This window comes from Bacillus rossius (assembly GCF_032445375.1).
Source record: "Bacillus rossius redtenbacheri isolate Brsri chromosome 4 unlocalized genomic scaffold, Brsri_v3 Brsri_v3_scf4_2, whole genome shotgun sequence".
Taxonomy (NCBI): Eukaryota; Metazoa; Arthropoda; class Insecta; order Phasmatodea; family Bacillidae; genus Bacillus; species Bacillus rossius.
The window spans coordinates 21,742,386-21,769,380 of NW_026962011.1; the positions used below are offsets into that span (position 1 = coordinate 21,742,386).

The following is a 26,995-nucleotide window of genomic DNA, read 5'->3' on the forward strand; positions in this document are numbered from 1 at the left end:
CACACAAGTGATCACAATTGGATGGAGTTATGCAACAAGAGACCAACCGACAAAACCAATGTTTTGAGATATTGACCATCAAAGATGGAAGTACCTTATTTTTTCCACAGTAATCGATGTTTGTAGATGTCAGCAGAGTACATGTATATCATTCTTGATTTTTTCTCAGTTAATTACGCGAGTGAGCAACAGATGGGGCCAAAATCGGATTTTCAATCAAATTGTTGGTTGGTCTCTTGTTGCATAACTCCGTCCAATTATGATCACTTGCGTGGCCCTGTATAGTTCAAAAATAATGTATTGTAAATATCTGATGAGTGAATTTATGACCAACATCAAATGTAAGAGAAAATATTGAACAATATTCACTTGCAATGGAAAACTAATTAGGTGGAAAACAGTCTTGCCGCCATCTGTAATGTACTAATATTTAAAAATCCTGGTCTTTTAGAAAACAATCTAGGCTACGCTATATTCCTAAGGATCTGTGAAGTATCACAGGTTCAAGTTGCAGCAAGTATCAAGTAAAAAGTAGGGCGGTGACAATAGGATCTGGGATGTCTTTCTTAGGAAATTTCAATTTATGTCACAATATTTACATTATAGGTAAAGTTTGCATTTATTTTACACCAACCGTTAACCCCAAAATACTATTTTTCAAATCTGACTACCTTAAACTAACATAGGTTCATCTCTTTGTACACATTGCATACATTTTTTCATGAGTCCTGAAGGCTGATGAGGTTCACCATTGCTCTTATGCTAAGTAAGTGTTTTTTTCTTTGCAGGATGTAACAAAACTCACAGCCCTGTCTCCTGAAGTTATCAGTCGACAAGCAACTATCAATATAGGTGAGACTCATCATTATGTGCTAAGGAATTATTTTTCTAGTTATTTTGATGAATTTTATTTTATAATGGATATTATTTACTAAGGGTATCTGTATACTAAGGAAGATCAATATATCTATAGTAATTATTTAACAAATATTAAAATAAAAAATGTCAAATATTATAAGTGAGTTCTACCCTTTTAATGTTATTTGCTTTCAAAGCATTATTTTTAATACTTTGATATTTTTAAAGATTATTAAATATTTTTTAAAGAAAACATCATTTATTATAATAGGTGTATCTGAATTGACCTAATTTTTATACAATTGTGAAAAACAGCACTTTACTGAAATGTTATTATTAGTATTTAAATTCTCTATTGTTAATTGTCTTTTGATGGTTACTTTTCATGTAAATACTTTATTGTGCATATCATTTTTTGTTATATTGTCTTTGAATAGTGAAATTTTATTTTGTGTTTAAATTAGCAACAGATGAAAGTTCTCGTTTCAGAGACGCCTACACACCTTTGAGCATACCCGGGCACCAATGTTTTGTATGGATAACTAACTGAAATAAACAAATTAAAACATACTTTAAAAGTTGCTATAATTATCTGAAAAATCCAACTCATAAACATAATATTGTAACAAATAATATTGCTCAGGTCAAAATTATTAACTCTATTCAAAACTTAACATCAAAATATTATTTGACAATAATACCAAATGAATCTCACCATTCTTACAGATCTCGGTTCTTTATTTGAATGTCAGTTAACACAACAAATTAATGAAAAATTACTTAAATTAAGAAAGGTTCTCAATGTGTGTGTGACTATCTTTAATTTCGACTGTCCTCAGCGACGAACTGGACCACTAGGTTTAATATACAAATTCAGTCAAAAGTATTATTTCTCAAATTCAAACAATCTGCAACATAGATATATCTGGTGTCAACTTCAAAATTCAAAGCATTCAAATACATTAAACTATTAGGTATATTACAGCTTAGCAAAGCTAACTCTCAAAATAAATCTTGAGTTCATATTGCTTTCATGTAACATTTACTCTGATGAACCAAACAAAATGACTTATCTTCAAATAGACATCCCAATTAGTATGAATCAACAATCAAAATCGGCAAATCAATATGTAGTATTTAAAAGAAAGAGATTAGTAATTTTGTTAATGGTTTTTACCTAAACAAAACAATGTTAGATACGGCTTACTTGTTTCGAAGAAGTCAATACATCTTGTATTCACACTGTATCCACTTGATGTACCTACTTGCGATACTTGGTTATGACAAACCGAAGGTGCCCCTTCGACGTCTGCAAACAGGTTGAAAAGGTCAGCTAATTGGAGTCGACTTCCCTGGATGAGCTGGTCTGCAAAATCGGATGCCGCAATCCCACATACTTCATGGTTTGGGACCTCTGAATGAAAACTGGAATTCTCAGGTCGATTCTCTTCTTTCAATTTGCCTCCAGATTTTCCATATTTGATTTTTTGATTCAACTTTACCAAATTCTTCTGCTAAAACAGTAAGTTAGGAGTAAAATCGACGAAATCAAATTGTTGTTAATTGAACTGTTATGCTATACTCTGGGAAATTCACATAATATCACTGTAGGTAGATTCTTGTGAAACCAATAGTTTCTTATATTTTCTTGAAAAATTTGTTTTCTGTAATAATATTCTTGTCAGCCTTTTAAATCACTTATATCTCTCTTTAACAAGAATTGACTTGCAGCTATCACCAGTCTAACATTAATATATTATCTTAGAAATGATCATATTGATTACATCCTACAGTTGAATTCATTAAAGAAGATTTTTGAGAATAAGAAAATAATTAAGTTAATTATTTTATTATTAACTACAAGTATCATCGTTCGAAATTCAATAGGGGTTATTTAGAAAATTTATTTTTAACAGAGAACAAAGCAAGAAATCTTGAAGATATTTATTTCGGACGAAGAAACAAATTAGTTAGGACAATGGATTACTCTAGTTTATACGAGGAACTGGTACTACAAAAGGTTGTCTTCGAAGAAGAAAGGAAGCCTGGCATTGACTGGTCCAATACAAAGAGCAAATCAAGCATTCCTGCTCGAATCCACAGTCCGGTTGATTAAAGAGGTTCTATTTCAGCAGCTTCCAAAGCAACAATGACACTGGTTGTAATATGATGTCCTGCAGTACGAGTGGTCCCATCAACATGAAACTAAGATGTATATGTCAAGCTATATAGCAATTTAGTAGTTTTGGAGGTGAATACTGAAATGTATTAATCACCTGTATTATTTTGATCAGTCAATTAACAAAGTGTGTTGTGTTTTTTCTTCATGATTTGTTTACATGTGGTTGTAAACTGAATGTTACATTTGAATAAATTGGTTGAGATCTAATTGATTGATAAACAACTGACCACTGATATTTCTAAATGTGATAAAATATTTGTTTCTACTTAATTCAAAGTTTAAATCCTGGTGGTCACATTCCACTATTACTGAGTTAGATCTGGTAAAATAGGATAAAACCACAGTTATTTACTGTAACTTAATGATTTTACTTGAAAAGTATGGTTTTGAAGTTGTTTCCTTGTCATCAAACTTGAAAGAGCTGGATCATGAACTTCAACCTGAAATACATGGTCACTATCCTAGCCTACTAGATACCTTACAATTCTGAATATGTTTTGTTTACTATGCTGCTATATAAATTTAATATAATTTTATAGAACCGTAATGTTTCTGGTATATAAATATTATTAGTATAGGTAAGATAGAGGGGTTGATGTTCCAACATCTTTTTTGGATCATGCTTAGATGGGGCTGAGGAAATAATGAAGTTCCTTCTCAATTCCTTTCCTGATTTCTTACGGTACAGTCTGTAATTGCCTGACTCTTGATGGGGGGGAAAAAAAAAAAAAAAAAAAATATTTAAAAAATTTATTTAATAGTGGCTTTATCATAGAACTATTTTCTACTTTGTTATTAACTGTTCTGGGTACGCTACCCGCCTCGAACTGCTGTAGCCAATTTTGAAATGCCTCAGCTTCTGGCTTGACAAATCTGGCGGGCCAACAGATATGCTGGCAGTATGGAAATTACTAAGACCGTAATAAAGTTATTGTTGGTAGACGCTACTTGTCTGGTACCTAATACTTTCCTCAATGACTTGATACATTAGTATCCAGATTCTCTTAAGGAATACCTGACTGCCATTGACTGCCAGTAATATTTACAGCGAACCTTAGTCGGTGTATAAATTTATATGTTAAGGGCGCCTTCAGACTACTGACTTATAAATTAGACAAATGAAAAAGGATCTTTCGCACAATTAGAATTTAATTTTGTTTACTTGGCACAGTGTGACGTGAACGTGTGCTTGTCTATGACTATTACAACTGTGTTTGGCACAGCTAACACGTCACAGTTACTTATATTTGAGTAATTACAGATGATATTACGGAGTAGTGTATGTTAAGGGTAATGTATGTTAACTGGTTGTCAAAGTATGGTGGTTGGCTGTACCCGTGTATGGTTAGTACCAAAACTAATAACATTTAATAATATTAACGCAATCTCAAATTATTAATGTATATTATTGTTATTAATGTTTAAACACATAGATATGTACAACACTTGAACTGAAAACTCATGATCTAAATAAGTGTGACTAGAAAGATTAGGTTCAGATTCTCCTAACTTTCTACCAGCTTTTAAATAACCTACCAAATACAGATAGCCAGAAATGAAAGAATTCGGGTCCAGTTTTGATACTACACCGTCATTACTGAATTCTCAAGGTTTGAAACTACCGGTACTAGCTCTCATTGTGGTAGATCATGTTCTTCGGCCTCACACGACTTCCGGGTAGATCGGTGGTTGGTCGCAGGAACTTGTAGAAAGGGACGCTGCAATAGAGTTCTATTCCACTACGACTGCCGTATGCTACGACTCAGTGACTGGATCGGCGACACCAAAATGGTCCTGAAAAACGTGGTACAAGGAAAGTTCTCACCACGAGATGGCAGGAATCCGATGTAGAAGTCGCGATGCTGGAAGCACTCGCGAAACGCCTCGTATGTCGTGTTAAGGCGTATACCCTGTATTCTGAGGTAGATGAACTCAGAATTCTCCTATCTGAATACTCTGTTAACACTGTAGTATCTATCGTAGCGGACACGATCTTCTTGTTTCCTTTGCGGGCACCAGGTTTTTGGCGACACATCGCAAGGGAAACGTCTTCTCTTGAACATGGCGTCTTAGAATCCTCCCTATTCCCTTCCTTTTCCACCTCAACTTCCCAGGATTGTTGTAGCAACCAGCGAGCTCGCAACTAGCAGGAAGAAATACTCAGCAGTTGTAGTAAAATCCAATGTACGGTAATTAAACCTTTGTTTAACTCATGTAAAGCTTGCAGAAAAAGGAATAGGCGTCCAAAGAATAATTAAATGAAGACAATAAATTATTAAACTGCTGCAATTTCCAAAGACTAAACATACTTGCTGGCCTTAGCTATCCCTATTAGTGTGATTGCAGGTACAACTTATAATACAAATACATATAAAATAATAAATAATTTACAATAAACATGAGATAATGAAATCAACCTGTAAACGGGTGACTGTTTACAACAGTAACCAGAGTCACAATATATTTATAATTAACCATTTAAATTACAATTATAATTTAATGTTACTGTGAGAGATAGATATAGTACGTAAGAGTAAAGCCTTTCCTAACTAGTTGTATTTCAACATACGTTTTGCGTGTAGAGAATTGTCTAACTCACCGTCAACAGTCTACTGACTAAACTAGTATTTCGGAGAACACGAGCGATGGTTCAGGACTACTGGGAATCTTCCTGGATTCGGGTAGGCAATGGATTCAAACTGAAAAGAATGTCTAACGCTACGGCGAATTCGACGTCTCGTTCTGCAGCGACTTGACGTCCCTCTGGCTCTGGAAAGTGGTAATATCAGAACAGATGAACCTCACCAAACGGTCTGCTGGCAGAAGAAGACACGACCACATCCGACGACAGCGGGATATCGTTACGGCAAGGACTCGTCCTCCGGGTGTCGAGGTCGGCACTGACAAATGCTAGAAGCGTCATGTCTTCCTTCCGGAGTCGTTCCGAAGATTTTAAATTTATTTCTCGTAGTTAATCACCAACAACCGTAACGACCGACGTGGTTGAATGTTCTCTTGAAGTTCAGAAATTTGCCTAATTCAATCACTAAAAGTGCAGAAGTTACTATCAACTCGTAGTCGTTAGCTATAGAACGCACTCCGTGGTTGTCCCGGTTCAATTTATAGTATTTCGGGAGGAAATAACCGTTCAACCCGAATATACGTCTACTCTCTTCGGAGATGTTTTATAAAAAGCCTAGAATCCTTCAAACGTTCTAAAAAAAAATTATTTTGACAACCAACGCAAAGCAATTTATAAAAAAACCTAGTAGGAGAAAGGAAGAAGATGACAGCGCTAAATTTGAAATATCAAACTTATAAAATCCATAGAAGACATGAATAACCAATCAATACTTTCCTTACTGATATCTAAACCATAAAATAAATAAAATTTAGGCTTCACTCGCACGTATTCCAGAAAAATAACTCGTGTAGGTACATAATTTGTTACATTAATTAAAATCAATTTATTTATCTATTAACGAATTGAGCGTTTATACTGTATTTACAAATAAAATAATTGTTAGGAATTTGGTATGTTGAAAATGTGTGTGTAAACTGTCAATAGTTTTGATATCTATTCCATCAATATTATACTTAAATGGTATCAATATTTTGAAAGAACTGGGTAGCTATTAGAATGAAATATTATCCAAATTCTCTTAATTGAACAGCCCTAACATAGCTGAGCATGATAAATTCAACATTGCTATTCAAGTGCAGCCAAAAGTTAACAAATTAAAGTTTCTCAGAATACAGAGCATTAAAAATGTTAAATTTGATGTATTTATGCTTAATTTTTTTTTCACTTATTATATCGAAATTTTGTTAAGAAGGCTTTGCTGTATTTTAAATAAGTCCTTTCCTCCTGAAGTTTGTATTTAAAATGTTTTACAGTACTATATTGTGTCTTGTTCCTGGAATCATTGATTAGAGGTACGTGTTAGATCTTTTGTGTTTGAAATAGTAAACAAATGTTGACATTTTTTTTTTGTGCAGGTACAATTGGCCATGTGGCCCACGGAAAATCTACAGTTGTGAAGGCCATCTCCGGAGTGCAGACAGTGCGTTTCAAGAATGAACTGGAACGAAATATCACCATCAAGCTAGGTGAGTGCCTGAATAGATTGTCTTCAGTATGACAGGCTTTCACAGACCACTTTTTTGACATCACGTTTATTATGATGAGATGCTTCAGGACAACAGATGCAAAGTTGGCATCAAAATCTGCCAAACCATTACTTTAAATATCTTCTAAAGGGCCCTTTGAAAGTTCAGAGAAGTGTCTTAAAAAGTAGTATTTAACATCATGTATTATTATTTGCACATTTAAATAAAAATGTGATGAAATTTAATAATATTCCTTAAACGGGGTGTCTGCAGGTGCCGAAAATCGTGAAAAATTAACAAAACCGAAGGACTGATCATGAATGTCACAAAAAATATTCTCAAACAGTAACTGTAATTAAAGTCACAGATTATTAATTTTCAGCAGGAGTTTGCTAAATTGTGTTTTGTTTTTTAACTTCTTGCTTTAGTTTATTGTTGCAAATTAAGTATAAACAACTGGCAAATTAAAACTTACAGTAGACTCCCGATTATCCGGGGTAATGACTGGCAAAGGCCCACGGATAATCGAAAAACACGGTGAAAGCGATGACAGGGGAAAAAATGATTTAATTTTAAATAAAAATTTATCCCGACTGTCGATACAAACACTATAACACTCACCCCTCATAGTAACTTCCAAATTCGTTTCAGGAAAACATTGCACTAATAATAAAACAGCGATTAAACTACGTATATTTAAATTACAATAAAATATTGAACAGTCTAAATTTAAAATTTAAAAAATCACAAAATGCATTGTTTACATCATATTCCTAAGTAGGCGCTAAAAACATTTCAGTTACAAAATAATAATGCTTTTAATATACAAGATATATTTGATTTCTAATAGGATTTCAAAATAACATAAAAACTTGAGTGTGTTGTATTATAACACAAAATTATTTAACCTGTTAACGTAATTCCTGACTTGTTTACAAAGTGCATTACTGCCTTGATAAGCCACTAGCGCAGCCTGTTATGTCTGAGTTAAACTAACCCTGAAAGCTTCTGGTTTTTCTCATCAGAGCTGCTACTTCGAGGGACGGGTGTATATTATGTACATTGTACGTACGTACATTATGTACACTTACCCGAATATGTACATCAATGCAACATTTTCTAGCTTGATTCACAACAAACATTATTTTAATACATACGTAAAAGGTACTAAAGTGTTCACGTAATTTACAAAAAAAAAAAAAAACAATTGCAATGCATGGAAGTGAAATATGGCACAGTTAATCCGCAAACCGGATAATCGGGAGTCTACTGTAATTCATGCAGTGCTGCCAAGTGTTATGAATTGTCTATTATTATGGTTGATTTATACGGGCTTATGTGGCCGGCTCGCTGTTGGCGGCATATACTGCACAATAATTCTGGTGTTCTCTTTGCTCAAAGCTCCATAATACCTGTGATATGTGTTGGTAATGTTTTGGCGCCAGCGGAAAGGCTTGCAAGAATGACAACAGCCAAACAGCGGAACAAGCGATGCAATTAAAATATATGAGGTGTAAATGAAAGCATGCTGTCGTGTATGCCTCAGTCTTTTAAAATGTTATGCAAATGTATGTCTTCTTAATGTATTTCAAATGGAACAAGTAACAAAATGTATCTCTTTTTGGTTTTTCATCTTTAAAAAAAAAAACTTTGGGTTTAGCTATTAAATGTGCTATTAAAAACAAATTTACTGTCAAGGAGATTCAATAATCAAACCATGCAAATAATTTACAAGGTAAACTTTTTGTAAAGTATTGAACATAAATGTATAACCTGAAATTATTAATTTTTAAATTTTAATTTTTTCAAACCTCTGTAATTTTTAAATTATTATACTTAAGGTAAAGGTGTTAATTATTTTTTAGTATAGTAATGTAGGAATTGGCATGTCCCTGCAAATTGTGGATTGAACTTGCATTGTGTTAAGTTTTGCCAATTGTATTCAAAAAGTATCCTTTGACAAAATAAAATTAAGAAAATATTAATAAACTGTCCTGAAAACATCTTGAAATTGGTTCACCAGGTATCTGCTGACACCCTGACTTACAACATTTTGTAAGATTCAGACATTTAGTTTATAGTGATAAATATTTTCTAAGACAACAGGTATGGTAATCTGCTCCACAACCCTTTCCTCTGTGCCACTACAAGTCATTGGAGATGTGGGGAACAAACTGGTTGTTTGCAAAATGTGACCTGTACTTTGATGGGATTAAATCACATGCTCATATGGCTCACTTCTCTTGTGAGATTAATGAAAATATTTTATATTTATTTTGCCTTAACTTTACACAGTGAGATGGTTGAAAGATAGATTCACACTATTCAGGAAAATTAGGGAAGGAATTGGCATAGTCTGGGGTGAGAAGCAATCTGCATTTGCTTCAAGTTATTTAAACTTTGGGCCTTCGAAATGGTGGGCCATCTTACTGTGATATTGATGGTTTGGTGAATGAGTTCATTGTGGAACATTTGCCTTCCAAGTGGCGTATTTTCATAGATTTGTCTAAATACAGCATAAAGGCAGTCTTGCTTCAAAATGGAAACAAAAAACAGTCAGTTTCTTTAGTCCATTCAGTGGCAATGAAAGAAACTTGTGGCAACTTAGCAACCCTTCTAAATCGCATTAAATATGAACAGTATCAGAGAGGATTTAAAAGTGGTAGGTACATTGCTATGACTTCAAGGAGGGGTTCTACAAAGTTTTGCTGAATTTTGTGTCTATGGGACAGTAGGGCAACAAAATAACATTACAGTAAGAAAGATTGGCCTGATAGAACTTCATTTAAACCCAGGTACTTCAAACACAAAATATGCCCCTCTGGTTAGCCCAAAAAAAAGGTGCTTCTTCCCCTCTATATTAAGCTTGGACTAATAAAAAAACTTTGTTAAAGCCATGGACAAAGAAGATAATGGTTTCAAGTACCTAAAAGAAATATTTCCTAAAATAAGTAATGCAAAACAAAAATAAGACATCTTTATTGGCCCTGAAAAAAGAAAGCTTCTAGGTGATTTCTGGTTTCAAGGAAAATAAAATGAAAAGAAATTATCAGCTTGGATGTGTTTTGTAAATGTAGTGAAAGGATTTCTGTGTAACAAGAAACATGAAAACTATAAAAACTTCATAGATGATTTCGTAAAAGTCCATTAAATACTGGGGTGTTACCTACATGTCAAAAAAATGCATTTTTACACTTGCATTTGAATTTTTTTTTTCCCGAAAATTTGGTTGCAGTAAGCAATGAACAAGGGGAAAGGATTCATCAGGACAATGTAAACAAGATACCAGGGATACTGGAACCCATGTTTTGGGCAACTAATGCTGGTTTTTAAAAAGAGATGATGCTATAGAACACAAGGAAAAAGTGAAAGATTTTGTCGCTGTATGCCGATCTTGTGTAATATATTTTTATTCGCATCAGTAATGTCTTTGTGGATGTAATGATTTTGCATAGATTTAACACATTTTACATGTTACTGTTTTGTTTTCTTAATGATCATGTAGCCGGGTTAAATTACAATCAACATCATTACTAAACTGATAATTTGAGGTAAAACTCGTGTAAGATGTTCCTGCATAATAAGTTTTCCCAATTATTAAGCTCACAAAATTATTCCCTTGATCACTTCCATGTATCCCTCTGTTTATCGTTAAACTTTTAAACACTATTTGTTGTTAATTTTTGAAAATTTACATTTTTCCCAATGATAATGGAATAATTTGTACTGCACATGACCGTCGAAATCTGAGCCACACGCCACACACTGTTATAAACAATTTTTTCGATCAATCATCAGCTTGCATTCGTGTAGACTAAAAGGCTGTTTAATCTGCACTCCATTTCCCCCATTGGTGGAATAACATTTGATGAAGATAAACGCCAAGACCGTTGAAACCTGTTCCACCCACACACTGTTACAAGTGAATTTTTCAACCAGTCATCTGATTGCATTCCCATAGACTAAGAGGCTGTTCCATTTTCCCTATTCCAGTTATACCACGTGACGAATACACAGCAAACCAGATTACCACCAGCCAATATATGTTGCCTTGTTTGTATTTTTTAATTTTTTTGTAAGCACTGCGTGCACTTCATATTGTGCTCAGTAAACAATAATTGATAACCTGCAAATAAGGGGTTTTGGTTTGCTATCTTTTTAGGGGTAATTTTAAGGTTATCAAGCATAATAAACGTTTAGTGTTGCATAATAAACGTTAGTGTTGTAAAAAAAAACAGTGCTAATGGCATCTACAAGTAGTGGAGGGCCCATTTTACGGAAGGCATTGTTAGGGATGGTGATTTTTCGTTTTCGCGAAATAGATGCGAAAATATGCTAAATTATATTTTTTCCGCTATAAAATGCGAAATCTAGACTATTCCGAGATAAATGCGAAATCAAGGTAAAAAAACGTAGATTCGTCTTCACTCTACACAATTTATTTACCGATTGTATTTCGTTTATTTATTTATTTTTATTTATTTATAAGCCTCCATTTCTCCAGGCAGCCTGAAGGGGAGTTGTCAATACAAAACACATAGGACACTCACATACAGAACTCAAATTCAGTACAGCGGATATTTTGTCATGGTGCTACCAGCAAATCATATACAGTAGCAATTAATATACAGTTTTGATACATTAAATTATATAACATATATTAAAAAATAAAAACAAAAGTGGGACTTATATACATATGTAGATAGATACAAGACAAGACAGATACAAGTCATAAATAGTCAATGTTTACAGAGCATTTAATATACAAAACAGATACAATAACTATATTTGCAGAGCATTTAATATAATCACTTTTCAAAAAATATGAATCACCCATCTAAAAACTCTTTAACAGAGTAGAACGCTTCTTTAGTTAAATACTCTTTTAATTCCTTTTTAAATTTCTTATCATTTCTAGTATTTATCATCTGTCTTGGAAGTTTGTTAATTAATTTTATGCCACAATAGTACGGGCCTTGTGCAAATATATTGGTTCTATGCCCTACTATCTGTAACTTATTTTGACCCCTGGTATTATATTCATGTATATCACTATTTTGTTTAAAATTTATATGTTGAGTTACAAACAATATGGTATGATATATGTACAAGGAGGGGAGTGTAAGAAAGTTTAGCTCCTTGAAGAGAGGTTTGCAATGGTACTTTTTATTTTTACCTTTTATTATTCTTAGTATTTTTTTTTGAAGGCGAAATAATTTAATTGCTTTACTTGAGTTTCCCCAAAAAATAATACCATACTCAAGGATAGATTGAACGTTTGAGAAATATAGAGCTCGGACAGCTTGAGTCGAACAAATATTTTTAATGGTTTGCATAGCATAACACATAGTGCTTAATTTTTTAGAAATAGTGTTTATGTGCACATTCCAGGATAGATTTTTATCAATTACTAAACCAAGAAATTTTATTTCATTTTTAATTTCCAATTTTCTGTTTCCAATAGGCTTAATTTCGTCTTCCAGAATTAAATGTTTTGACCGTGAAAATTTCATTATAGTGGATTTAGAAATGTTGAGGACAAGTTTATTTTTTTGGAACCATTTATTGAGTTCACTTATCACTGTATTTGTTATGTTTATAAAATCTGTTTTTTCAGTTCCTGATATTATTACACTTGTATCATCAGCAAACATAGTTGTTTCACCTTTAATTAATCTTACTGTTTGTGGAAGGTCATTGATAAATAATATAAACAATATTGGCCCCAATATCGAGCCTTGAGGTACACCAATGGTTACTGGATTTTTTTGCGAAATGTATTCTATTAATCTTCCATTGTTATTTCTATGAGTAATTGCTGTAACTTGATAACGGTTATGTAAATATGATTGAAATATTTTAAGTGGTACTCCTCTTACCCCATATGATTCTAATTTTGTAATTAACAACTTATGATCTACACAATCAAAAGCCTTAGAGAGATCAGCAAAAATACCTAAGACATGGTTTTGTTTATCGAAAGAGTCAACTACTTTGTTTATAAAGTGATATATTGCTTGTTCTGTTGATTTCCCTTTTAAAAAGCCAAACTGATTTGGTGATATTATTTTATATTTTTCTAAAAATGCTATTAACTGGTGGGCAATGATTTTTTCAAGAATTTTTGAGAAAGAAGAAAGTACTGCAATAGGCCTATAATTGGTCATACTAGTAGCTTCTCCCTTTTTGTGGATCGGGATTATTTTAGCCCACTTTAGCCTATCAGGAAACACTCCGTTTAGTAAACAATGATTAAAAATATATGTTAGTGGATACTTAATGGCATGACAGCATTTTTTTATTATGGTCATAGGTATTTCATCTAAGCCAGCTGAATTCTTTGCTTTTAGAATGTTTACTATTTTAAGTATATCATTTTCAGTAATTGGATTGAAAATTATAGATTCTTGGTTTATGTTTATTGAACCTTTGTCTTTTTGAGGGATGGTAATATCAGCTATTTGTGGGTCAGCTTGCCTTACTAGTTCATGAGGTACTGTTGTAAAAAATTTATTAAACTCATTGACAATTATAATTGGATTTTCAACTAGGCAGTCCTTTATTTTTAGAGATAGATTTACATGGCAGTGACCTTGTTTAGTTTCTTGTTTTATTAAATTCCACATTTGTTTACACTTATTAGGTGCTTTATCTATTATATTATTATTATATAGCTTTTTAGCTGTATTAATTAACTCTTTATATATCTTTTCATAATTTTTAATATATATTTTTTGACTTTCACTTATATTTCTCCTTTTTTCTTGGTAGAGTGATCTAAGTCTATTGTATGAAATGTGAAGTCCTCTAGTCATCCATTTGTTGGAAGTGTTGTTTTTATCCTTTACTGTTACTTTTGGGAAGGCTCGTTCAAATATCCGTGAGAATGTGTTGGAAAACACATTCCACGCCATATTAGAGTCATTCTGAGAGTATACCTCGTGCCAGTTCTCCTTCTGTAGCAGGTTATTGAAAAGAGTAATTTTATCATCATTAAATTTTCTTATATTGTAAGTTGTAAACAACTTTTTAATTTTGATATTACTATCTAAAATAGATTTTTCTAGTGCAATGATTTGGGCATCATGATCAGACAGGGCTGTTACATAGTTTAGAGATGTGTAGTGTATGTGATTTATGTTTGTTATGATGTTATCTAGGGTGCTTCTATTTGAGTAGGTTATTCTAGTGGGTTCAGAAATTGAGCATTTTAAGTTAAATTGTAGGAGGAGGTTCTTGAAAGTGTCTGTTTTATTATTACTTTCACTCATATTAATATTAAAGTCTCCACAGATTATTTGATATCTGCTCTGTTTCCTTGTCATAACTAAGATTTTTTCAATACTTGTGAAAAAAATTTTTAAGTTAGAGGTAATAGGTGATCTATAAACTACAATAATACAAGATTTTAGATGAGGTAGTATTACACAACCTGCCTCGATAACCTTATCCTGGCACCAGTTTTCCAGTTTTAAGACTTTGAAGGCTGTGTTGTTTTTTACATAGATGCAGACTCCACCAAAGAAACCATCATTTTATGGCGTATTCAGCACAAGTATCTTATTGTCACGTCATTCACAACTATTGTTTGTAAATGTTGAATGAAGAATGGCCATCCGTGCCTCGCGATTGTAAACAAAGCAAAGAACAACTAGCTGGAAGAGTGTCCGTCATCTTGCAGAGTACAAGTTTTTAGGCCGCCATATTGCGACATCTCTGCTTCGCCGCGCTAACAATTGAAGTCCCATTTTCTGGCTGTTTCACGTGAAAGCCGCGTTCTTGTGTAGTCTGTGGAAGGTGGTGTGTTTACAAATACGTGCATACTCGTGAATGTGTTGTATACTGTTATTTCTCGTGGTAAAAATGGGACGAAACGTCATTTCCATTTGCGATCGCATAAATGAATTCAAAAGTTAACAGTTCTACGAAAGTGATACGAATATTTAAATGTGCAATTTATGTAATCGCCGTCTAAAGTGAAAAAAAAAAATGTACTTGAAAAGCACGTTAAATCTGAGGGACATCAGACTGCAAAAAAAAAGATTCGCCGAGAAGTTGTTTGAAGAAAACAAGTCGGTAAAACGGCAAGCAACTGTTTCTTTTTTAAAAATATACTTTTCTTCAGTAATGTAAAATGAGAGAATTGTCTAAATTGTGTTTTTGAAAATGCTACAAAATGCTAAATTTGAAATTAAAACTGCTAAATGTCATTATTTTAAATGCTATAAATCACCATCTCTAGGCATTGTCTTTTGGAGAAAAAAATGAAAATGTCAGAAGTTGATGCGAAACCTTTAATACCAAGAGTGAGTATGGCCAAAAAAAATTTTGATGCAGAATCATGATGAAGTGGGACCATCTTTAGGCTAAAGGTGTTTCGTCAAAGTGTAAAAAAAAGTTGCTATATACACAAAATCTTCCAGATAGTGTGAGAAAGAACTTGTGGGAACAAGAGTGAGTATGGCCAAAAAAAATTTTGATGCAGAATCATGATGAAGTGGGACCATCTTTAGGCTAAAGGTGTTTCGTCAAAGTGTAAAAAAAAGTTGCTATATACACAAAATCTTCCAGATAGTGTGAGAAAGAACTTGTGGGAACAAGAGTGAGTATGGCCAAAAAAAATTTTGATGCAGAATCATGATGAAGTGGGACCATCTTTAGGCTAAAGGTGTTTCGTCAAAGTGTAAAAAAAAGTTGCTATATACACAAAATCTTCCAGATAGTGTGAGAAAGAACTTGTGGGAACTGGACAATTTTGTGATGCGTCAGTCTGAAAATGTGTTAAAACAAACAACTCTTCTGACCCAGTATTTTTTAAAACAGTAAATATTAGTTACTATTGTTTTTGTTGCTAGTGTTGATTTGCTCAATTTTATTGTGGTTATTGAATTAAATTGTTTGAATAATTATGTTTACTGATACTTGTATAGTATTTCCAGCATGCTGACGATAATAATACGTATGTAATTTTTGAGTTAATATAGTATTTCATTTGAGTAAAAAAAAATTTTATGTAACAACTGAATTTGAACTAAGTATTTTACTTTTAAAAGTTTTCCCTGTAGTAAGTTTTTACAATCTATTCCCTTGAAAAAGTTTTAACAGGAATTTACTGTATTTACATTCATAATTTTTAAATTGGAATTTTAGGGTTTTCTGTTTACAAAGTTCCAAAAAAGTAAGCTCATTGCAATTTTATGGAGCCATATCAAAAATCCTTCACAAGAGAATAGTGCTCCAATTTAACTCATATGTAATAAATCAAATTAACATATTCACAGCAACCCTTCAAACAAAACAAATACAGTAATTTTGGAACTTGGCCATTAAGAAGGTCGTACTGCAAGTCCCGCGGGCTTTCTGTGACCGGAACACTGCCAAAGGATGGTACACACTCCGGCGCTTTGGCTACTCTTAAAGTTCAACTAATTGCTCTAGACTTTCATAATGATGAAATATATATATATATATATAGTATATAGTAATTTTAATTCCATGACTGATTAAAAAAAAAATCAATAACTTATTGATATTTAATCTTTAGTAGTAAACCTTGAATTTTTTACATGGTTATGTAGAATAAAGTTTTTAGAATATTTAGATAGTTTTACCCATGGGCTTTACTGCAATTTTCAGTGTAATGCACAGGGTGTATGGCAGTAAACTATTGGTTTGTTATTAAGTGTCATTAAGTTATTTAACTGTAACGGACAAGGTGTACAGTGGTAAATGTTTTGTTTGTTATTAAGCATAGTTTTTCTAACATTGTACAGAAATTCAACTTTGGAGGAAAAAATTTAAAGTATTGTGCCTCTTTTGGTCATTGTTTTCTGGACTACGGTAAAAGTTTGGATTTAAGCTTTCCGTGGTACTCAATCACTAGTCTGTTAATTTTTACTGTTGTTTTACTTCATAATGGAAAGACCCTTGCATTCTAGTTTCCTTAAGGTTGTGATAAAATGATTTTATTGTTTTTGGTTGTAGATAACTTAAGTAGATTGTGTGTTTTGAGTTGAGCTATCTATGTTTTAGTCTTTTATCTGTTTGATATTACTTTGTGTTAATTAGTTTTGTGGTGTTGTATGATTGATTGTTATTTTTTGATTCTAATAAGTTATTCATTATATTGTACCCTTACAAACTGTAAGAAGTGCAAGCTAAATTGATACTTTTTTCTGCCTATTGAAGATGACTACATTGATAAGAAATATAGTGGGTTATATTGTATTTTAAATTTCCCATCTAGATTTTGTAATATAAACCTTAATTAATGTTGGATACTATTAAATTTCTTTGCATGTTATAGAGCAAACCATACATTTTGATAACTGTGCAGTTGTCGGAGTAGAGTTTTTTGTGGAGAAATAAAGGGAGATCTTTAATAGAGTTATAAGGTATTATAATTTATATAAAAATTCAAGAGGTACAACAACTTATTCATTTCATATAATTTGTTAGAGATAATAAGTAGTTAATGAACAAAGAAAATTGAGTCGCTTAACCTACTGTCAACCTTCCTTGCGATGCCAGAATTAAAGAAGCTGATGTTTCAGCTTGCCCCCAGAGGCCCTGATGAATCTGACTGGCTAGACCGGAGTTTGTTTAGTTCTAGCACTTACATGCTTTCTCTCTTCAATAGTGACAATTTTGAAATGTGCAATTATGCGCATTGTTTAAATGTTTTAAATCTTTGAAAGCCGCTGTTGTCAGTCTTGTATTTTGATGTCATCTTTCACCATCAAGTTATATGTTTCCAGTACCCTCTAACGTATATAAATTTCAGATTCAGTGCTGTAGTTAAAAAGTGATGGTTGTTCATTTTTAGAAAAGCATTTTTGTAAGTCTTGGTATTCTTTTGAACACTGCTACTACAGTTATGAGAGAGTTCACAAATCATTTTTTTATTATTATTTAAGTTTCGACAAGATTTTAAATTTGCAGTAATGCTGTCAGCCGTATATATCTTGAAAAAGTCTTTAAACATTTGGAATTATTATCAACTTTTATTCTATAGCATTTCAAACTAGAAAATTGTAAATTTTGTTTTGATAGATATTGGATAGAGAGAGGTCTGCGAGTATTATAAAAATATTCAATATTCGTGAATAATTTGACATTCAATATTCATGAATAATTAGATATTTGAATCAACATTTCATTGTTCAATGTTTTTTAAAAATATTTTATCCAATATTTTGGCTTATACTATGTGGGACTCATTCACAAAATGCTTTATTGAAAAGAAATGTAACATGTAGAAGGCAAAGATGATTTATTGAGAAATTTAGATTTTTTTTATCTACAACAATATTCACTTTTTTTTATTTAACAAATAATAAGTGATTATGATTAAATTTATTAATAATACTATTGTATATAGTCAGATCAAGAAAATAATTTTCAAACTTAAAATTTTACTTCTTTTTTCCTTCATTTTACACCTCTTTATTTTAGTTTCATGTATTTTTGTTTTATTTTACTGTATTTTTAAAAAAAAATTCTTGGTCTCCTATGAAGTGTTAAAAAAACGTTTCACTGATGTTAAAATTTGATTTCAAAATATTTGATATTCATGAATATTGTGATATTCAATTTGAAATTCAATTTGGAAAAAAAAGTATCCGGAGAAGCCTAATATTGGGTTTTGTCAAAATTATTTTGTTGTCCGTTTAGGGAGGTGTTTACAAATGTTAAAAGTTAAAAACCAGAACACTAATCATCCCCTCTAGGAACCTTTTGGGATTTCACATCCTCTTAGTATGGGTAGTAGTGTAATATTTATTATCATGTATTAATTTTTTTTACTTGTCTATGGGTATATTTATGGCTTGGCTCTGTAATACATTATATACAGATTGTGCATTTTAGAGTTACAGTTATTCTGTAAAGTGTACAATAACACACTGAACATAATTAGTTGATGAGTATCCTGTACAATAAAGAAGAATGACTGCAGAGGAATTGCAAAAAGCCATCTTACCTGCTTTGTGTTGCAAATTTAATGACTAGTGCTTTATGAGATTTTTACATGAGCCCCTTCTCAAATCCTTTTCATTCCCGTTGAGACTGGAATATTAGTTGGGTTTAGCCATGACGAGGTGTGACTGAATGGAACCACACATGGAGATGAACTGTAGCAGAGCTAGATTGTTAGATGGCTTTTTGCAATTCCAGGGGCGGAGGAGAAGCTGCTGGAGGCTGCCACGCCGGAGCAGGGTGGAAGCATGGCTAGCAGAGGCCAAGCAGAGGGGGGCCACAAGCGGCACTCGGTCCCTGAGGGTGCCGGCCATCAGAGCGGGGGCAAGAAGGTGCGACAGGAAGAAGCTGCGCCCCAGGAGTACGAAGTGGAGCGCATCGTGGATCACACAGTGGTGGATGGCAAGGTTCATTTCTTGGTCAAGTGGAAGGGCTGGGACCACAAGGACAACACATGGGAGCCAGAGGAGCATCTGCAAGGCTGTGAGGGACGCCTGTTCTGGTACTTTCGAAGCCTGCGTGGGGCCAAGTCCTTGCTACGCCTTGACGCAGACTCTGACCAGGTGTTTGAGAAGTTCAAACACGAGTTCATAAAACCAACCCGTGATGACCTGGATGTGCTCTTGAAAGAGTTCTGGGGGAAGAATGGGGGGCTGAAGTTGGAGGTGCCCTCGGAAAATGAGACGAAGAAAAATTTTGTGGCCCTGCTACGGATACCGCAGGAAATGAGACCTCGGATTCTGGTGGACCTAGTGAGACGGCAGCTTTTACTTCGCGAGCTGGCAGCGATGCGTGTCCAGCAGCGAGAGCTTCTAGATCAGTGGGAATACGAAATGAACACTATAACTAAGAATGAGGCACCTATTAAGGTTGAAAACAATGTAGACCTGGAAGGACCACCAGAAGAGTTTACCTACATCACAGATTACCTCCCAGGGGAGGGTATCTCTATCCCAGAGGACCCTCCCATTGGCTGCAGCTGCCTCAAGTGTGAGCGGAGAACCAGGACTTGCTGTGGTCACCTGTCCAACAGCGTGTTTGCTTACACTCAAGATCGACGTCTGATGGTGCCTCTGGGCACACCTATCTATGAGTGCAACAAGCGCTGCAAGTGCAAAGGGAGCTGCCCCAACCGTGTGGTGCAGAATGGGCGCAAGACCAAGCTGGCCATTTTCCGCACAAGAAATGGTTGTGGTTGGGGTGTAAAGGCTCTTCAAAGCATTAAGACTGGTACCTTCGTGTGTGAATACGTTGGTGAGGTGATCAGCAACGAGGAGGCAGAGCGGCGGGGGAAAGTGTACGACGTCGAGGGTCGTACTTACCTCTTTGATCTTGACTACAACGACACGGAGCAAGTACCCTACACTGTAGATGCCGCTGTATATGGCAACGTCTCACATTTCATCAACCACTCGTGCAACCCAAACTTGGCTGTCTTTGCGGTCTGGATCAACTGCCTCGACCCAAATCTTCCTAAACTTGCGCTGTTTTCGACTCGCCACATCAAAGAAGGAGATGAAATCACCTTTGATTACAGCCGACCAAAGATGGACGTCACTTCCGTCCTACAACCAGAGATCTCGAAAGAACAGCCTGCACCAGAGGTCGCCTACTCTCCGTACCGCTCCCCGTCCCGACCACGGGTGATGATGCCCACTCTCGACAATGAGGGGGCCCTTCCTGAAGGCACACAGACCTCCAATTACCGCATGCAATGTCGGTGTAATGCAAATAATTGCCGCAAGTATCTATTTTGATTCGAAGCTGAGTTTAATCCTGTTTTCTGCATTCATGATGTTACGTAGCTTTTCAGTATTCTTTTTTAAAGGGTGCAGACTTGGCTGAGTGGAATTTATAGATATGAATGTAATTTAATATGGATCCTAAATCCACTGAGCGGATTTGTGTGTTGATGCTCACTGCCAAAAACTTATAGATTTGTTAAATAATGCACTCTTTGTAAACAAACACTAAACAAATTGAGGTGTATTATATTATGTTCAGTGCTAAGAGGTGTTTTTTTTTTTTTTAATGAAGACATATTGGCAGAGAATGAACAGGATGTAAAAGGCTCGTAACTGTGTGTTCAAAAGATTTAGACACTGATTCTTTTGTGAAAACTGTTTAGATTAGTCATTTGGGTGTTTTTTTTATCGCTATATGTTAATTTTTTATTGTAAATTTAAATTTTTTAGGAATGTACTATTTAAAAAAATTTATTCTGTTAGTTTTTATAAGGTTGCTTTACAGTTATGATGCATATAAACTTGCTTGTGAATTTATGTTCAATTTTTGTTGGATTTTCTGCACTGCAGGTTATTCAGGATGTCTTTGAAGTGAAGCCAATATTTAATGAAGGGTGGAGGTTTGTCAGTGTTAGTATTTTGTTGTAATGAATGGATGGTCTCAGAAGCATTTGCATGGTGCTAAACAAAAAAAATGCAAATATAAATAATATTCAAAGTAGGTATTAACTATACTTCTTAAAAATTGTATAAAGCAATATTTTCAGTAGTGGGATACTCTCCACGCATTGCACCACGATAACGTATCACATGTTGCTGCGCCGTGGTTTCCACACCCGTTACCACAATCCTTGGTACAAGCTCTGCTTCTCTGTTCACTGTAGTCCCCTACACAAGTAACTTCACATGCCCCGTGTAGGGAAATACGACTGTTGTCATGTTTGGGAGCTTCGGCGGCCACCGAATGGGCCCACAGCGACCGTTCCATGGATCTGGAACCCTTTCACTCAAGGAATTCCTAGCAGCATGTGCAAAGTAGGAAAGGGGTCATCATGCTGGAACCACATCGTGCTTAGTGATTGGAGAGGAAGGTCCTCTTACAATTCTAAAGGCCTGGAAAAGGAGGGGAGAATAGGTGTAGGTTCTCTGTCATGGGCCCAAAGATTCAGAAGGTTGTTTTTTTTTTTTTGTTTTTTTTTTTTTATGATGATTGTTTGTAAGTTTTACCAGTTTTACAAGTATTTGGTGCTGACTTTATGCAAGTAATGTAAGTAAATTTTTATGCAGTTCATGTTGTCATGAAATTGATTAGCAGATTTCAGTTATAACTTGGATGAATAGTTGGTTCCATCTTCTGTTCTTTGCCTGGGCCCTGAGAAACCTGTGGATGGGCCTGTTGCAAGTTATTACGAACGGGCATTTCACATAGATTTTCAAAAGTTGTTACATATATCAAGTACTGAGCAACGCCCTGCATAACTGACTGGGCCAACAAGTTACAGTGGACTGAACAAACCACATTATTACAAATGCATAAAAATCCTGTCACAAAACATATGGCCGGTTGCAGACTTTGTCTAGTTGGCTCTCGATGGCTAAGGATTGTCCTTGAAAGTTCATCTATCAGGTCTTCCCAGATAAAAATGCCTTCCTATTGGCTGTATAAAATATCTTTACAGAAAAAAACTTTGGGATTCTCTGGGAAAAAAGTCATTCCAACAGGTCTCAACTATCACTTCTCTCTCTAACAGCTGCACCAATCTTTCTCTCAGCTCTTTTTTTATTCAAACAAATGAGGGCGGACGTTTCTGAAATTTGCTGGGTATTAACCAAAATCTCTGTAATAAGTTAACTCGAACATTAACCAAGAATAAAACCTAAAACCATCCTTATCCTTGGTGCCTTGCTCAAATGATCATAAATCAGCATTAAATTTACACTGTAAATAGCAGCAGAGATTAAATTTAAACTACGAACTGTGGTTCTTAAAGGGGTTCGTTTTAGAGTGCTTTTAAAATTCACATTTATTTTCAACATGCTTTATATAGTTTCAAATTGTTACGGAAATCTGTAAGAATGTTAACATATTGGCTTTTAAAATGTTCGTACCTGAGTATACAGGTCATCTCTTTAGTATACACTAGAATGCCACAAAAACATTAATAAGCCTTAAAGAAATCACACTAAAATCCTTAATGCCTTATGTTTGTTAGGCTGAACACATCCCAACAAGGACTTAGGAACAGGTGGGGGTGTGAAATAAAACAGCAAATCCCGAAAAGTTACATTATTATATTCAACAAAGGTTTCACACAATATATTCAATATAATCATTTTGATTGCACAGAAAGTCTTGCAACAGTTTATTCTCTTCATGCAATCCGCCTGCCAACTGAACAGGTTTGGGATTAATATAAAGAGTAATCATACAAAATTATACAAAGTTTAAAAATAGATATGTTACACTTTAGAAAACTAGTTTGATCGTGGTTGAGAGCCCAAACATGAAAGAGGAGTTACTCGCTTCATACTAGAGGTGGGTTGTTACAGCAATTTTCGGTATCTGTTACAACCAGTTCCTGATACATTAATGTACTGGTTACAAGTAGCTGATACTTCTGTATCAGCTACAGCAGTAGCGGTCCCAGGAAGTAACAAGGTATCAGCATTCTCGTTACAGGTTACACATCTTCTGTGCCGTCATCACCAGCATAAAAAGGTATCAGTTTTCTCATTCTACATTCTTCATAGTCGTAAAAAGATATCAGTTTTCTCATTCTACATTCTTTGTAGTCGAAAAAAGGTATCAGATTCTCTTTCCACGCCTTTCATAATCGGAGTCTTCAATCTTTGCCAGGAGCACGCACTGCGCACTGAGCGTACTTTGATGAGAAGCCTAAGATGTACATCAAGCTCTGTCCCTGCCCGAACACGCCCCAATATTCACCTTCGGCCAACCTCGGGACTTGTTTTATTTTTGCGCAGGAAAAATTAATTCAAATATTAAAAGTGGTCGGTTAGATTAGCTACATTAAAACACTTTAGAACACTATGGACGGTTAGTTAGGTTAGTATAGCTACATTAAAATAAACAGAGAATTATAAATATATATAAATAAACCCGAGGTTGGCCAAAGGTGAATATTCGGACGTGTTCGGGCAGGGACAGAACTTGATGTACATCTTAGGCTTCCCCCTCCCCTACATTATTTCCCTTCTTTATCCCTTATTCGTCGTGCCGCTCCCTCCCCTTTCACAAGCTCCGCCCAAGTGACTGTCATCTGCGATCGGGTTCTGCGCACATTGGCCGTGGTGTTGTTCCAGGTGAATTCTAAACTGATACTAAAGTACTTGATCTTGAATAGTGTACTCGTTTGCAGTACTTGATACAGGTGTGTATCAGTTACAAAGTAGCTGATAGATACTCTGCAACCCACCTCTACTTCACGCTTAAACATGGTATCTCACAAACTGTTATCTTGAAAGCAGAGACCACTCTCTAATTAGTGCTACTGCTTGGGTATCTTTCTTAAGTTTCAAACTACTTTGCAGACTCTGTCATCAAACATTGCATTATTTCACTTCTCTGATATAGTGCATCATGTATTACTGCATTTGGGAAGTTAAAGCCCGCTGACAACATAGGCGTGTGATTGCATCTGGTACTCGCGTCAATTGTCAATGTCCTCGTGGTGCTCCTTGGGTTGCCTTCCACAGCACACCTCTCTTTGGGTTCCTAAGCATCTGGAACTAGGCATGCCTCGCGACTAGTCGTGGAGGATTCGTGGGGCACTCATTCTGGCTTTCCGCCAGCGAGTAGAACTCGCTTCCGCAGTACTCGCTCCGTCCCGGCATGCCACAGCGAGTAGTAAACACTTCCGCAGTTCTCGCTCCCCTGTGGCGTATCAGCACTTACCAGCAACCTCACGGATGCAGCTGTGAATGATACTTGGGCAGCCATTGCGCCAGTGAGTAACACTTGCCTCCACAGCACTCGTTCCCCCGGGCTGTGTTAGCAGACACCACCGACCTTGACAATGCAGCTCGTCTCCTCACCAGCACAGGCAGTAGCAGTTGGTAGTCAGGCAGACATCCACTTGCTCTTCGCCCTGAGCAGCGACCAACGTCTCCAACTCGTGTCGGGGTCCAGGCATCCGTCTGTCTGTACCAACAGTACGTCACCGCTGGGGCACACAAGCACCATCGCTCGTGGTCATTCTTGGCCGTGGCTACGTCTCTTCGCGCCGCACCTGCACAACTTGTTAATTCGTACGGCAGCCTCACTCTGCACGCCCTGTGTCACTGAGCTTCGTTGACTTGTTGATGATGGTAGTGTGTCAGCACAGTCCGTGTAGGTCCTGGTTATACCACGCCCGCTGACTTTTCTTCATGATTCTGGGTAGTTGACTGTTTCACAGACCTAGACTCAGGCCCAGGCACATCATCGCAATGGATCCACTAACCCCCAGTTAAGTTTTTAAAAAAAAGTGCAGGGGAAAACTGTTATGTTACACGTTTGTAATTCTGATCTGATAACTGCATTATGTAAATAATGCTAAAACAATTTAAAGCAAATGTAAATTACAATTAAAATATCTTAAAAATGCATTTATACAAGCTATTTACAAAATCAGTTATAAGCACTGCAGCCTAATTACATGACCTAACAGTGTAACTAAAGAGTATGTAAAGTCCAATAAAAACTTAACAGGGAGCTGACCATTTAAAAAGTTCTTCAAAACTTTCACAGTGTAAGCTTGTAACACATTGGAGATTGTGTTCCTAAACTATTGCACTGCCGTGCACACGTAAGGCATTGAATAGGAGTTGACTACAGTTGTGATGTAAATTAAACACAGCTTTTATGAATTTAATCCCTCACGGTTATATTTATGTAAAAGGTCAATTTCATACTACCGCTAATGTTGTAAGTGCATAAACTGTTGTATAGCAAAACTCAAATTCCTTCATCTAAAAAGGTTTTCTTTGCCTGCTGCAGTAATCCACAGAGTGTTAACTTCAAAATACTTTCACCATAACAACTTGTTACCACATGTTTGCTGCTGTCTAAAGTGAATGCGAAAGTTTACTCAAAGATTTACGTAACATAAAAACCAACCCTAAATCCAAGTTCCTGATAAAAGTTCAGTTTCTCAAATATGTAACTATAATCGTAAAGTTATAAATTTGACGTATATCACAGTAATGTGATTGCTGAAGTGGATTTTTCTAGGGTACCTTTTCCTGGCTATACCTTTTTTTCTGGAGGTGGTAGAGGAAGGATAGCCAAATACACTAAGTTGCCACTCAAGGCAGTAAGCATCCCACAGTTGACCTTTTTCGCTTCCATAGTTCGTAAATTCACGGAGCTTCCCCGTGAGAGCATGTTCCCAGTCTACTCCACATGTCGACTGCCCTGGCGGCTGCTCCCCACTATTTGAGCTGGATTCGCGTGACACATGCCAGTAGTCACGCTCCCAGCGGCTGTCCTAAGAAATAACATTACGTTGCCGTAACTAAACCATAATATAAAAAATAAGACCTGTAAACTTAAAAAATAAATTTAACAAAAGATTAAATGAGCATGATTATTCAAACAAAATGTTGATACAAAGTTAAATTAAAATATAAGCACAGCGTACCTATTTAAACCAAGGTACTTAATACAAAGAGGAACAAATCTGAGAAAAGTGAACAGTTGAGCCACACTTTGTCTTATTTACACACTAGGTGATGTAATACTGTCTATCGTAGACAAACATAAGAAATAGATTACAAATAAAACTTGTGAAATGGGCCCTCTTCATTCAAGGGAGAGACATCTAGTAAGGACCCAACAAAGCATGGTTTATAATTCTTGCTTGCACATTTAACTGCAAATGATGTGTGAAACGAACTTACACTTGTAATGTAAGGATTCTTATGTCACCCTCATGAGTACTTTTTTTTTTTATTTGCATTGTTTCTGATACCATCCATTTAACACACCAAGAGACTGTCTTGTACACCCCCACCATTCGCCAAAATATCTGCACTCATTTTAACAAATGTGTGTGAGGAGGAAGTATATTGACACTTCTTATGCTGCAGTAAATATAACATGACAAGTGTTCTACAGAATTTA

General features: G+C 35.2%; 2 protein-coding genes across 2 annotated transcripts in view; both read left to right on the forward strand.

Moving 5' to 3' along the window:
- The window catches only part of LOC134542347 (eukaryotic translation initiation factor 2 subunit 3), an 89,462-nt gene that overhangs the window by 7,182 nt on the left and 55,285 nt on the right, over window positions 1–26,995 (forward strand). The window contains exons 2-3 of the mRNA XM_063386514.1: window positions 789–852; window positions 7,040–7,150. Of these exons, the coding sequence (XP_063242584.1) occupies window positions 789–852; window positions 7,040–7,150 (175 nt within the window). The remainder of the gene's footprint in view (window positions 1–788; window positions 853–7,039; window positions 7,151–26,995) is intronic.
- LOC134542346 (histone-lysine N-methyltransferase SUV39H2) lies at window positions 18,663–26,535 on the forward strand. The gene has a single exon (XM_063386512.1). It carries the CDS (start codon window positions 19,375–19,377, stop codon window positions 20,881–20,883), a length of 1,509 nt encoding a protein of 502 aa, XP_063242582.1. The 5' UTR covers window positions 18,663–19,374; the 3' UTR covers window positions 20,884–26,535.

What these genes read in the sequence shown, in the direction of transcription:
- LOC134542346 (XM_063386512.1), top strand. Translation starts at nt 19,375, where the DNA reads ATGGCTAGCAGAGGCCAAGCAGAGGGGGGCCACAAGCGGCACTCGGTC.